At 37.1% G+C, this 15,797-nt stretch overlaps 1 protein-coding gene across 1 annotated transcript in view; it reads left to right on the top strand.

Annotated features, from left to right (window-relative positions):
- The window catches only part of LOC149800207 (uncharacterized), a 133,011-nt gene that overhangs the window by 50,068 nt on the left and 67,146 nt on the right, over positions 1-15,797 (top strand). The window contains exon 6 of the mRNA XM_089959777.1: positions 14,779-14,911. Within this exon, the coding sequence (XP_089815903.1) occupies positions 14,779-14,911 (133 nt within the window). The remainder of the gene's footprint in view (positions 1-14,778; positions 14,912-15,797) is intronic.

The following is a 15,797-nucleotide window of genomic DNA, read 5'->3' as shown; positions in this document are numbered from 1 at the left end:
TGGGAGGCAAAACTTTACACTTGATCAAGCCTTCGTATTGTCGAATGTTTTTCAGGTCGATGTGTTCCGTGAACAATTGCGGGTGCCCTACAGGAAAGCGACAATATTTGCACACGTAGGGATACAGCGAACACACGTCCAAGTATTTGATTTCTTCTCCTTTCTCTTCGTCGGCTTGGTACAGCAAACAGGTGGCATTGGTCCTTCCTCCGTACAAACTATCCCTCGGGTTCAGCGGGTCCATGAACTGGTAACTTTCCACGAGGCGTTTAAACTCGGGATCGGTTTTCAAACGGTGATCGTACTCATGTTCCCACATTTCCACCACTTGGTATCCTTGCTGTTCTAGCTTTAGGCGTCGCTGACAAGTGTCCTGGTACAGGTCTTCCATGGTCCGTTGTAAAAACTGATTTTTAGTGTCACGGTCAGGGTAGCAGACGGGACATCCGTGAAATAAGCAACCGTTAAACTCGTACACGATCTTGGGGTTTTCTAAGTCCCAGCCGTCTACCGAATACGTTCCGATGGTCTTTTCGCCTCCTCCGTTGCGGGCATGCTGAATCCATTTGTCTTCCTTGTCGCACAAGTAATGTAACCAACGTAGGGCTTTGACCGAGTATTGACGCTTGACATAGTGGGTCGTTTGAGGACTGATGACAGCCACGGTGTTTTCAGGCATGAATCGTTGGCGGTACACTAAGGAACACGCTTTGGCAATGGTGCAAGCTTCTTTCAAAGGATCGACCCCTCCGTGTTCCATGAACAGTTCTCGAAATTTTACACAGCAACGCCGTAAAATGTCCACGTCGGAACGACAATACTTTAGCATTTCTTCCTGAAAGTCGAAAGGGTCCGAGGCGTGAGCTTGGTACCAAGCATAGAAAGCTTCTCGTTGTTCGGTATGCATGTTGTCGGGGTCGTAATAGTGAGCCTCAGGCAAATGGGGTAGAACAGCATGTTGATTGGCTTCCGTATTGAAAAAGTGTGGAAAGTACCTTTAGCCATTTCTGTCATTCCAAACGTTTTAGGCATTCGGCTCAAAGGCATGGCCAAGTAACTCATCGAATCTTTAAACTGTACTTGTCCCACTTGCATGAAAATGATTTTGGCTCCGTTCAAAGTCACTTTAGGACGTTCGGTGCCTTGTTCCGCATAGTACCTCAAAAGAAACTGTCCATCGTATCCGGAGAAATTGTGAGCCATCACCGTGGCATGACGATGACAATCTCCGTAACGTTCGATGTCCTCTTGGCTCCACGTCTTGTCGACGGGGTCTAAGACCCATTGGGCAAAATCGGCTAACGTGTTTGGTCCCCGAAAGATTTTTTCACGTCCTCCAGGAATCTTGCTGCAGTGAGGGCAATGACTGAAGATAGGTTCTTGAATGCACTTCTCGCACGTACGATGAGCCACGCAGAAATTAGGAATGTGAATGCCGGTCTCTTGCATGCATTCGAAATCGAAAAAGATGAAATTGCCTTTCTTCTTGTGACCGTCCTCTTTCTCTGGTGGGGGTTGGTATTTTTGCACGTAACATTCGTGTTCCAAGTCCACGATGTGGTGACAAATGTGACATTTTTTCTTTCCTCGACATACGTGTGCCTTGGCATTGTTGGTACGTATGCCTTGTCTACACGTAGGGCACAATCTCAGGAGTTGACAAGCACATTTCTTCTGTGAACCTTGTATTTTCAAATGTTGTTGGTAACAGGTAGGGCTGACAAACGTGCGCAGACAAGTCGAACAAGGCACTGGTTCTTCGCTCAGACAGGGTGGAGAGGCCAAACATCCTGGGCATTTCCATCCACAATGCTTGTGTTGCTCTCGATTATTATAACCATAGTCACATTTCTCACAGTAATATCTGTATCCCAGGAATCCGGTGATACTGGTAATGGTATCGAAATGGTCATCGTGATGATAAACATGAATGTATTTTCCGTCCTTAAAGTCTTGGCCTCGAAACAACAGAGACCCGCGCATTTCTTGAGGGTGCACTTTCAAGGTGTAGCGTGGAGCTAGGGCATCTTGCAATTTTTGCATCTCAGGAATGCCACAGGGTGTGTCTTTGGACAGGCCAGCTTGTTGCAACAGGAGTTCTGCTTTGTTTCGTTGTTTGGCTCGATTGGATCGTTGAATAGTGTTCCAGGTTCTTTTCCATTCTGTCGTGTCGTTCTTGTTGGCATAGGTTCGTCCCACCATGATGGCACGGGCTAAACACATCTGGTCATGAGGATTGTGAATTTGGACAAGACTACGCTTAATGCTGCGAAGCTCGTTCACCAATAACATCTTTTTGCGTCCGGTCCCTTGAGGAAGAGAGACGTGGGCCATTTTCAGTGTGGCTTTACCATCGGTGATGTCAAACTGGTCATTAGATTGTTGTACGTGTTGAATCTTGTCCATGATTTTGGAAGGGGTTAGTTCTGCAGGTCTGCTAAACTCGATCCAAACAGGGGATTTCAAACCGTCGTGATCTATGGATAGTGTCAAGCGATCGTCTTCTTTGGGTTGATATTGTCGCTTGAGTGCGGTGAGCAAAGAATCCCACATCTCGGTGATGAACCCTTCTGCTTTCTCCAAGGGTACGTCGGCCTTGAAATCTTTAAACTTCACCGTGTAGGTGTAAGCCGTGGTTCTAAATTTTCTAGAGGAGCGCTTTTCCGTCTCTCGAATGGAATAGTATTTTTCAGGGTTGACTAAGGGTGACGAACTTGGTTTAGAGGGTTCGGATTCTGGTTCACTCATGTCCTCTTCAAAATCACTGGCATGAATTTGTGCCAAGATTTCAGCCCTGGTACGAGGCGATAGATCACGTTTCTGCCTCTTACTTTCTTCTTCTTCTTCTTTCTTCTCGAATGAATGGGATCGTTTCATCTTGAGTGCAAAACGTCAAATGACTCAAGTTTAAACACCATAGCCTAATTTATAGTCTTGGCAAACCAGCGTATATAAAAAGGGTGTGTGTTTTGTCTTTTCACTATTCATTTCACTCTCAAGCCGAGCACAACGATGGAAGAGACTACCCAGATGGAACGTTTCGTCAGAGCTTTGCGAGGGGTCATTAGAAAATTCTCTTCAGACCAGCCGACGGACTACTCTCCTTCCTTTCGAGATAAAAGTCAAGATACTTGCTATATCTGTCAGAAGAAAGGGCATTGGTCTTCAGAGTGTTCAGACCGTCAAAAAAGAACAAAAACAGGGACTAAAAGAGACAAAAGTCAAGATACCTGTTATTATTGTAAAGAAAAAGGACATTGGTCTCCAGATTGCCCAAAAAAGAAACAAGAGGAGTCAGAAGAAAAGAAGGATTCTTCAGAAGAAGAGAGGGATTCTTCGGAAGAAGAGAGGGATTCTTCAGAGGAAGAAGAGGAAGAAAGAAGACAATTCTATTTAAAAGAAGCAAAGAAACAGGAGAAGAAAAGAAGAAGGGAAGAAAATGAGGAAAAAACGGTGAAGAAATTCAAAAAACAGAGAGACTAAACAAGGAGAAAGAAGAAGTCAATGAACTTTTAATTAAAGTGTTCTGTGGTGAATTGTGAATTGGATTGTAAAAAAATGGATGAAAGAATACATGAATGATATAAGGTAAGTGTCTTTGAGTTTTGATTTTAAAATAAGAAGCTACACTCACGCACTCATACACAGACACGTACTATAAGGGTAAAATGGGTGGGGTTTATTTTTGAGTTATTGGCAAATTGAAATTGTATTTCTTTTCGAGAAATGTGGGTGGCCCTGAAAAGGGCCTTTTTATTTTGGTGTAGGGGTGAGTTTAACCAATCAACTTTAACTGCCTTAAGCCTTTGCCACGGCCAAGGCCTACTTCTGATGATTGGGTTGAAATCACTAAGGGTGGTACGACAGGCTTAGTCACAGGGTTGGCGTGTTTAGCTCGGGAAGGTCGTATTCTCTTTGGTCATGATAAAGAAGTCTGATACATTTGTTTCAGACTTCTTAACTCCGCTAAAATGTCCAACAGTACCGTAGCCGTTTGATTTTCACCCTCTTGTTTCTTTGCTGCTACTTCTTCTTGCTGTTGTTGCTGTTGTTTTTTTCTTACCTCTTCTTGTTGCTGTTGCTGTTGCTGTAGGAGAAAAGCTTGTTCCGCTTCCTTTTGTCGTTGCATAAATTTCTCCAATTCTTCTTTCTGTCTCTGTCTAAAATTCTCCACTTGCGGTAATGAAGAAGGTAACGAAGGTTCCGGAACAAATTCTTGCGAGGTAAGAAAATCCACAAAATCCCAATGTACCTCTTCTGAAAGTAAGTCCGGGTTCCCTTGGGCAGTCTCCCCTGCTGGTGCACCCCCCAATGGATCGTTTTCTGAGTTTCCGTCATGTTGAATCACTGTCGCATAGATTGATGCACACAAGCGCTAACGAATCTATATAGACCACGTGACGTCACAGACTGCTCTCTTCGGATTGGATGCAAGCTGACTGAATTTTGTAACGCGTGTTCGGATTGGTGAATGAATTCAATCCATTTCAATCCTTCCTGTACCTATAAATAAGCGCAGTTCACTGCATTGATTCACTTGTTCTCGTCGCTTCAAGATGTGGACCGATGTGCAATCTTCTACGCTTGTGTCTTCCATGATGTTCCGGACGGACATGCTCATGTATGTCCGATCCAAGTGGACCGTTGTCCACAGGACAAACACCAGCCTGTGGATACGTAGGATCTACGTTGAAAGACAAGGATGCCTGAAAAGAGTGCTGATTTACGGACCAACAGTGAGACGTAGCCTAAAGACAAGAAGAAGACCAATGCGGTACCCTTTATGTTAATGAATACATTAACATAAACCCAAAGGCCCTTTTCAGGGCCAGCCATATTTCTCGAAAAGAGATAGCCTTTCCATTGCCTACCCCTTTTTTTAAAAAAAATTTAAAAACAAAAAATCCCATATTCAATTCCCCTTTGTCCCTAAACAATCCCCAAACTCTATTCCCCCATGTTAAATTCCCCTTGTACGTATATCGGCCCACAATTTTTTTCCCATGTTAATTCCCCTTGTACGTATATTAACCCACAATTTTTCGCCATGTTAAATCCCCTTGTACGTATATTGACCCACGATTTTTCACCATGTTAAATTTCCATTGTACGTATAGTGGCCCAGGGGTCTCCGTAACGCTAATTTCCATTGTACGTATAGTGGCCCACCTTACTACTCACATTAATTCTGGAGATTTTTGTCATTTTCGTCTGAAATTCAAGTAAGAAACACATTTTGAAAGCTAATGATGAATACGTCCAAAAACATCAACTTCCAGGTGATCTTCCAATAACAAACTGTCTAGTAGTGTTAGAAATATTGTTTTTCATTGGCTATTTGGCTCGGGCATGAGCAGAAGGCTAAAAAAAAGGAGTTTTTTTCTCTTTTTTTTTTTTGCTTAACGCACCCATTATTTTCATATCAAGACGACTCTTTATTTCAAAAGCCCATCTTATCCTGCTTTTTGCAAAGGTTTGTCTGTGTTTGTTTGCAGTTCATACCAGACTGCCTTAGATCTGAGGCAAAAAAAGTCTAAAATCCTGACACAAGATCAGATTCCAACCAAAAGATCGGGTCCAAAAAATGAGGTTTTTCCCTCTGTTTTTTGTAGTGCAACTAGAAATTTCAGATTATATGGTATCATTGTAGAGCTACATCTGTCTACCTTTCTATAATGCCACCCACTTTAGTGTATCATACATGACCTTGACGCTACACAGCTAGGCAGTAGGCTACTACCTCCTGCCACGTACACTCATCACCAGGGGTTAATATGTTCAGAGGCAGCTGTTAGTACCATTGTTTAAAGTCTTTGGTATGACTCAGACAGGGTTCAACCCACGACATCCATCATCGGAGGCGGACACCCTAACCACTAAGCCACTAGAGTGGTCAAGGTATTTTAGATTAACATATTTGTATTGACTGTCACACATTGGAACGTTCAGTACTGAGAGACACATCTAGAGAACATATATTAAACTTAACTGTGTTCTGAGTCCAGCAGGGTGACAGAAGTAATTCTATTCGATAGATAATTTCATAAATTACCATAAATCTGAGAGTTTAGAGTTATATTCCTTTGCACACATGTACATAGGAGGACATGCAGTACTATTTGTATGGAAAAATGGGAACCAGTCTAGAAATGGGTAAGATAAAATAGAGTGTACATGTATGCGCATTTGGGTGGCCAGAATTGGTTGATAATGAAGGAAAAAGAATCTTTTGAGAGCTTATCCTTGTTTTGCAACTGAAAAAAAATAGAGACATTGTTTTCTTGATGGAATTTCAGTCCTTTAACAGTCTCAAGCTTGGAATACTCATTACTGAAATTAGCACCTGACTCTGGTGCGGAATTGAAAGCATGTTTCAAACACATGCAGGTCCAGAAAATGCCATGGCTCTAGTCCTACTATGTATGACGTATCACATGTTGTTTATGTTTTAGTGCTACTCCTGAACAAAAATATCAGGTGATATGTCTTATATTGATGGACTAGCTGTGGCTTATATCCTCTTCTCTACACAGAAGCTGTCATCCAGGTTTCATCTATACTGATAATAATAGATTTGATCATGAGCACTCAGAAATTTGAAGTTATTTAATTTTTATTATCATGGTGTTTGCATGGGTTTACTTTGTGAACTGAATTAATACTTTGAGTCCAGAAATTACACTGTTATGACTAGCGAGTAGGGTCATCTTTTACAGTGAAAATTTCCATTTGGAATGAAATGAGCAGACGACAAAGTGTTAGCCCCCCCCCCATCATAATCAGGTTTGAAATTATAAATCAATCAAAAATGAACTGACTTCGTTCTCTGCATTTTTTAAAAATCTCATTTATGCTTTTCATTTTTTAATAGGTGAGGGGTACAACCAAACAGGGAGATATATTCAGGCTTATGTACAAATTGAAATATAAAACACAACATACTATACATAAGATATAGATGAATTAAGTTACTTACTTCCCTCCAATTTATTGGAATTATTTGCTGAATTTTCCCAAGCATTGTTTATAAATGAAGACATTGTTGCATCTCTATTTATATTTGTAGTATAAATTCTTCTCTTTCCCTGTTACATCATAATGCGGGACTGAATCTGGTTTAAACAGGTTCACGCCCACTTGGTGACAGCGTCTAAGAATGTTAACGTTTGTAATCACTGAATTTGCCATAAGAATTTCTAAAGGAATTTAAAAAATAATCTTCAGTGGACTTTTGATGGACAAGGAGTGAAATGACATAATAAATTTGTGTGTAATCAGATTCTCTTAAATGACTTCTATAGCTGCAATAAGTGACTCAGCATGCATATATGATACACAATGCTGTCGGGCATTTCTGCATGTGAGTTGTACTGTTTTTTTAATAGACGATTACAAGCCTTATTAGATTTACCCACTTGATCTAAAGTTATTAAAAGATGTATAAGATGATTTGTATGGGTATTTGTTTAAATGATTGATGCTCATTTCATATTTTACTCCAGTTAAACATTCTTTGTTGACCTTATTGACAAATAATTGGGTACAATGCATCGATACTAACAATATGGTAGCTACTGCCATTGTTGTCTTTGCTTATCTCAAAATTAATATTTCTCAATATGTCATCTTTGAGCCAAATATTGTTCAATCTTGTGTTGAACTTCATCAGGAAATATTAAGCTCAGGCAAGATTTCAACACTGCAATATATTACCACAACCTGTACGAAAACTTCTGCCCTGACTTTAACCAGATTCCAGGTGGAATTTTAAAGCGGATTTCCCTTAAAGCCTAGATTCCACTTATTATAAACTTTAGGTGGGTTCATGGCGGATTCAGGGTGGAATACAGCCCGAAATATGCAAATTAGTCCGTCTATTACTAGGTGGAATTTATTTATTCCGCCTACTAGGCAGAACATGTACGAAAACTTCTGCCCCGACTTTAACCAGATTTCAGGTGGAATTTTAAAGCGGATTTCACTTAAAGCCTAGATTCCACTTATTATAAATTTTAGGTGGGTTCAGGGCAGAATACAGCCCGAAATATGTAAATTAGTCCGTCTATTACTAGGTGGAATTTGTTTATTCAGCCTACTAGGCGGAATTAGTTTATTCTGTCTACTAGGTGGAATTTGTTTATTCCGTCTACCAGGCGGAATCGTTTATTCCGCTTATTTAGCCTAGATTCCCCATATTATCACTTTTAGGCAGATTCAGGGTGGAATATTGCTTGAAATTACTGTTACTAGGCGGAATCTTTATTTCTGCCTAATTACATGGAAATACCTGCAGAAACGCCATCCAATAATGAAAATGTCAAGGCAGATTTCATATGGGTTTTTTAAAGCATTTTCTGCCTAAACCATAAAAAATATACTTCAGATTTCTAATATGTATTAAACTGCCTAATGATTTTTTAGATATTATTGGGAATCAATGATAAATATTCACAGTAATATTTAAAATGAATCATAAATTTTATTTTGACAGACATTATCAAATAAGATTTAGGTTTTACTTGTCCTAAGGGGCAATGCCATTTTCTTTCTTGCATACAAAATTTAATCCAACATGGCATCACTTAGTAATATTCATTTCACTTTAAAGTTTGGTGAGATTTCAAACATACTTTGACCAAAAACTGCCATTGAAATTATGTTGAGGTCTCACTCAAATTTCTTTGAAATATTTGTGAGGTTTCACAAAAAAAATGACTACAACTTCTGTAAGATTTCACTAAAATTTTGATCATTATATAGTGTTTTACTGAAGTTTTTGTTAGTGTTTCAGACATTTCAAAGAAATAATGGATATGAATTAAACAGGACTTTATTAACCAAGGTGATATTTAAGTGTGCATGAAAACAATTATACTGATGTTGTAATTATATGACAGCCAAGGCAAGAGAAATGGGAGTTAATACTAATAAAAACAATAATAATAATAATGACTTTATTTAGAGAAGGTAATTCAATTAGTTACATAACTAATCTACCTTGAGGCCTTCTATTTGTGATGTACAACATATACAGTATATACAACATGATATGAAGTATCTGACACAAAATAATTAAGTGGTTTTAAAAATCAAAGTATCAAGTCTGGAACATATGCAAAGGCATCGGTGAACACATAAACGTATATAAAATATTAAATATTAATCTGCATTGAAAAATTCCGGGGTGAAAATAATGCAAAATTACAGAAAAGCATCCATTTGAGACAATTTGATTATGAGAAGAAGAAAAGCTAGGAGCCTGCCTTATGTCATTTGTACTGTAGACTGGATTTTTGATTGCACAAACTATGATGCTGTTGTGGTCTCTCGAATTAGTCTTTGTTCCAAAAGCAACCGCGAAAAACGTTTATCATGATATAATAACTCTTATTTTACACTGAATTCCAACACACCAAGAATATTTTGATAATATACACAATAATGCCTCACGAGATTGAAAGTAGATTCTACTTTTCGGCCAAGAAAACTCCGCAAAGATATGACTATCTTTGATAGACATGGATATCTGGCAACAATTTCCACCAGTGATCTACACGTTGTCCCTCCTTAAATTCTAAAGTTAATCAGTTTGGAGTTGTATATTACTTTCGAAATCGTCCCGATTCAATTCCTTGTCCTATTTAGCACGGTAGCCGCTACTGTAAAGTTCTTTATGGCACAAAAAGCAAAATGCTTGTCCTGGCGTTCATTTTTCATACAGATTGACCAGTTATGTTCCCATCAAATTTGCGTTTAGGGTATTCTCATTGCCGCACATTTTTCAAATGGTTATCAATCTCTCGTCCCGCTCGAAAATTTGAATCACCATGCTTAGTAAACATGCTCTTTCCCATCAGTTTCTGTTACGCGACGATTCATTGGGCAATTACAAAATGTTGACCAATCAGAAAGCTTTATACAACGACCCTCTGTTAAACAATAAACGGAACAAATACTTATTTGAAAGCTCGTTGTGGAATGGGACCGGATAGAGCATTATTTAAAAAAGAGTTTCGGAGACGATATTAAAAAATGGGTCCATATCGAGGAAATTCAGGTCAGGAGAAAAGCGAAATTATGTTTTAAAACGGAAAACAAGATGAAAACTTGTTCGAGGGCAGTTAAATCCAACTGAAGTTAAATAAAAATACAACAACAACAACAACAAATTTGAAAAAGAAATTTAACAAGGAAAGCTGTGGAAAGAAGTTATTTAAAAAATTGTGTCCAAAATAAACAATAAAAATTTACAGCTATCAGAAACAGGAAATAATTTTAAATGCTGCTGAAAATCATTAAAATTGTACCAGAAACAATAAATTTTATTATATCTTATTGATATTTTTACTGAACTGTCAGTGATATTACAATCACAAAATATCACTATATTTTCAGTCATTTAACTTTACAGACACACAGAAGCCAAGTCCTGATTATGGCTTCTTTAACTGATGTAAATGACTAAGTTCTTCATTCCGCCTAGATGTTGGTTAGAAAATAAACTAAGTCCTGATTCCTCCTTTCATATAATAGATGCCAGTGACTAAGTTCCTAATTCCACCTAGATGGTGGGTGGAAAATCAACCAAGTCCAAAATTACGCCTAAAGATGTATTTATAGCAGGAATTTGACAGAAGTCCATCTTAGAGTTAGACGGACTCTTAGATGGATTCATCTTTGACTTTTCAAATTTTCCATGTCCGCTTTTGTAGTAACCAGATTTTAAACATTTTAGGCAGATTCCGCCTGGAGTCTGCTTAAGTTCCAGGTGGAATCTGCCTAATTATTTCGTACGGGAAGGTTCTACCCTGGGCCCTCTCTTGTTTATAATATGATAATGGCAATCCACATGATGTAAAATAATTCAAATACTGATGTACATGCTGATGGTACTACGGTATGTTTAAGGGGGAAATACACTTATAGAATTAGAACTGCATATTCCGGAAGACTTAAATGGTATAGTTAATGGTTTCGAAACAACAACACGGCAATTAATGTAAACAGAGAACTGCTTGCAGGTTACATAGTATATAAACAAAGCTAGAAAATAAAGACTCTCAAATATTTTTCATTGATAGCCATTTTTTATACACACTTAAATCACATAAAGTATTAGTTGTATATTTGGATGAGTCATTGAACTGGAGTGAACAGATCTGTAATGTTTTCTAAACTAGCCTCTGCATTTGTATTACATAGAAAGATTTTCTCGTGGGTCAGTGGTTCTTTTCAGGTTTTTCCCGGGTTCTTCCGTCCTATATAGTGGCTGCCATGTATAGTCTTGTGCTGAATAATGGTGTTAAACACTACAGCAAGAACAACATAGAAAGATTAACAAATGACCTTTGGACGATGCAAAAAAGACTTTGTAATGCTTTTATTTCCCCCACCTTTGATTATGGTGTACTTATTTGGGGAGCTATTTCATAAGCTCAGAAGGAGCAAACACAGATACACAAGGAAGATGCAAATAAAGCATTGAGAATAATGTTCAGTAAATTCATATTGACAGCTTTGACATGTCACCCAGCAGATTTCCTGTCGGACTAGTAACTTTCATAATGTTAATAGTCTGATGGGCTAGTAAGTTTTGGTTATCAACAGTCAGCATTTGTTTACACCATTCCCTAATAAAGATTTGACTTAGCAGATGTTCTGTAGAATCAAAGCAGTGACCTTTGTAAACACAGTCATAAAATATTAGCATGAGAAGATGAAGTAAATTTCTGGCTCAGAAAGGTGCATTTCTATAACAAGAATCTATCCGATTTTGTGCATTTCACTTAAGAGCGCAAATTATGGTCCCGTCATTAACAACGGAAGTTTGGTTGATCCTAATTAATCCGATAATGAATTAAATGAAAAATTGACATGGGATCACACTTTAATCACTCGACCACAGTAACAAACAACAAAGCGGTATACCACACAAAAGAACATGGCAAAAACTATGAAAGAAATTAGTTCATACATTTTTGGGGTTTAAGGTTGGGTTTTTTGGCTCGCTACTCAAACACTCCAACAGTCACAAACAGGAAACTTTAAAATTGAATCGCTAAACATACATGAAAGCTGTGTGACATTGTTTTGTGAACAGGACTAGTAAAGATTTGGCAGGACTAGTAAATTTCTCAATATACTAGTCTTTCTGGCTACAAATAAATTTGTGTTAAATTCGAGCCCTGTAAGAGCGTGTCAAGTGGAATTGTCATAGTCGAGGGTAGTACAAATTTGTTTATCAATATGTGTAGCTTTCATTGTGACATCACAGCACGCGACATTCAATCCGGATTGTGCTGGATAACACCTTTAGCTTCATTTTGTCCAAAAATGTCTACGTACTTTAACATTGATTTTGCCATATACACCTCTCATTGCATCTAAATAATGACCTTCCAAAGGAATATGAATGTATACGAACTCATTGCATCTAAATAATGACCTTCCAAAGGAATATGGATGTATACGAACTCATTGCATCTAAATAATGACCTTCCAAAGGAATATGGATGTATACGAACTCATTGCATCTAAATAATGACCTTCCAAAGGAATATGAATGTATACGAACTCATTGCATCTAAATAATGACCTTCCAAAGGAATATGAATGTATACGAACTCATTGCATCTAAATAATGACCTTCCAAAGGAATATGGATGTATACAAACTCATTGCATCTAAATAATGACCTTCCAAAGGAATATGGATGTATACGAACTCATTGCATCTAAATAATGACCTTCCAAAGGAATATGGATGTATACGAACTCATTGCATCTAAATAATGACCTTCCAAAGGAATATGGATGTATACGAACTCATTGCATCTAAATAATGACCTTCCAAAGGAATATGAATGTATACAAATTCAAATGAAGTGAAAACTTAAAGGTTATGTTGAATCAAATTCTGTAAAATGACACCCTTTAATGAAATAGTTGGTGTTGAATGCATACATGACCAATGTGACTTTTACTATAATGATTGCTGGTTGCTGCAGTTTGTTAGTGAAAGATGTTTGATACAATGCATCAGTTAAGGCTAAATTAAAAACTCTTTCAGTTACCCTAGTGGTATCCAAAGATGGAATACCATTCCAGAGCAAATTTGAAAAATGCCAAGTATAGTAAGTTTCAAGACAAATTTTGAAAAATAATTCTGATTTGAACTTATTTAAATGTAGATCAGTAATGCAAACATTGCTTTCTGCTAGTGATCTTTAATTGCTGCAGTTGTATGTGAGAGAGAAGGGGGAGATATTTGATGCAATGCATTAGTCAGCAACTTCTCTTCTGCGTAAACAGTGAATGCTTATCCAATCTAATTACCATTGTATTAAACATGTACCAGGAATATAATTGAACACAAGCAACTCCAAAATGAATCTATCCCTTTTTGTGGCATTATCCCAGATCAATGGACCACAAAACCTTGGCAACAATCATAACATGCACTGTATTTTCAAATTTACATGCCACCATGACAGCAAATTGAGACAGTCCCAACAGCCTAAGATGAAAAATGTCTGACTCATCTTTTCATAATGGTATCTTAAATTTTCATTTATGCATTGCATCATTTTTCCTAAAATAAATTTTTCATCATGTTTCTTTGCTACATGATATACACTGAAAACCATTAACTTGAAAATTCAACAAACAATTTTTCATGTTCTGAGTTCTAGGCTCCATGCTATTAATTTATAGGCTTCAAGTATTAATAAAAATATTGTCATTTTTACAAAAGCAAGAAAATTATTACCCACCAAAATAAATGAACCCACAGTATGTACCCCATTTCCGCAAACCCTCCCCTTTTTCATTTGTGTGTCATAAACCTGCACTTTGTTCAATTTCTGGTTGCTGAGTTGTGCAGCACGATTTCAATACATTCAAAACAATGCATTATTCTTAGATCACCATGACCTAGATTTCATGCCATGCTCAATAATCCATCTGTTCAAACATAATCTTGCAACCAGAGTAACTCTGTAGCTGTTACACGTAATTGGATGGCACTTGGTCATCATCATCATCATCATCATCATCATCATCATCATCATTCATAAATTAATGTTGTGTATGCCCATTTGTCCTTGTGCAGTTGGTTAACATCTGCAAAGCAGACTTCTTAATTTCTGTTGAGTGGTAAGCAAGCATGCAAAGTGCTTTCACTAGAAACTTGAATGCATGCAATGCATGCTTCTCAATTAATCATCTTGGTAAGTGAAAAATTACCTATAACATGTGGACATACCTTTTTAAAATACTTTTTAGGTTCAGATTTTGTAGAATTGTCATCCTGTTTTTTGATAACATTGCACCTCACTCTAGCATATCCTTGTAACCAGAACATCTCAGGAACCTATCAACATATTTTTATAGAATTTTGTGTTTACCTTATCTCATTATCAACATATTTTGATGGAATTTTGTGTTTACTTTATCTCATGACCCAAGATATGCTTTTAATAGGTTTTGTTTTAGCAATTCAAGATTGAATTATGTTGGATGATAGGATGTTGCTTTTGACCAGAAATTTTTCAAGAAACCTTCAGCATATTTTGATGCACTCAGACTTGAGCATTGAGATGCACATGTACCTTTTGTGGGTCAATTGGAAGAGCTATGGCCCCTGATTACTTTTCCTGCTGGTTTTGGTTTACACAAGAACAATGGTACATCACCAATTCTTGTTTGACTTAACAACAGTTGAAATGTACTGAGCATAATTACAAGGAGAAAATAAAAGTGCTTTCTGCTATTCTTGTAGATAAAACAATAAGAGAAAGAAAAACACCAGTGACATTAGAAAAATCAGGGCCATTGATGGGCATTCTTCCATCTCACAAGAACTATCAGAGACAGATGTCAGCAGAGAAAACTTCTGACTTGGAAACTTATGAGTAAGAACTATTATGTGGTGTTTGTCTGTCCATACCATTTTTGTTTACAGTCATAACTTTTTGTTATTATTAGATTTAAATAAAAATTTGTTATGCAGATGAAATGTGTTAGATCTGTTTAATTGTCACCTTTCTGCAACAGTTTGGCAGAAATTCTATTGCCAAATCTACATCATACTTTAGGAAGCACAAGTATAGTTAGGTAAAGTAACATTTCCAATCCCACAATGATCTATATTCCCTGATTTTCTTTTTCATAATTAGCATGAAGGCAATAATTTTACAAAATATATTCATTGTGGTTAATGTACATTTATGTGAGATTAATACAAAGATTTTTTAATAAATTCTTCTGGTCATGAATTCAAAACATTTCAAGTTTAAGACTGATATTTAAATTTAGAACTTGAAAATGGATATTTTAGAAGTTAAAACAGATAACAGTTGTAAATTTCAGTACTACCTTGTTTGCTATTGTAAAATAGCTCTGTTAGTTTTCAAGACTTACCATATATGTGTACAACATGCACTAAACTCTGAAACATCATAGATCTGGATCTGTCATGTCACAAATTGTGATTATTGATCAATACAATGTGCACAAACATTTATGGAGAGAGATATATACCCGTATAATTCTTTTTAAGAGCTAAATCGCAGACTCTATTCATTTAATTTCCTTAGTGGAATTCTTATTTTCTCTTTTAAATTGCTGTGTAATGTTGGCTTTTGCTATATTATGAAGAAACAAGCTCCCATAGCTTGAGTCTTCTGAGACTTTAATTTCTTGAAATAAAGGTCAAAGTTTATGGTAATATGGGATAATTTATGATATCAGGTATTTATGTTTGGTTGTATAACAGACTACTCTTTACTGTTTCTGTTA

This window comes from Sinohyriopsis cumingii, chromosome 5, assembly GCF_028554795.1.
Source record: "Sinohyriopsis cumingii isolate HCF-2022 chromosome 5, ASM2855479v2, whole genome shotgun sequence".
NCBI classification, from domain to species: domain Eukaryota; kingdom Metazoa; phylum Mollusca; class Bivalvia; order Unionida; family Unionidae; genus Sinohyriopsis; species Sinohyriopsis cumingii.
The sequence above is the reverse complement of the archived record's forward strand: the minus strand, read 5'-3'. Positions and strand labels throughout refer to the sequence as shown.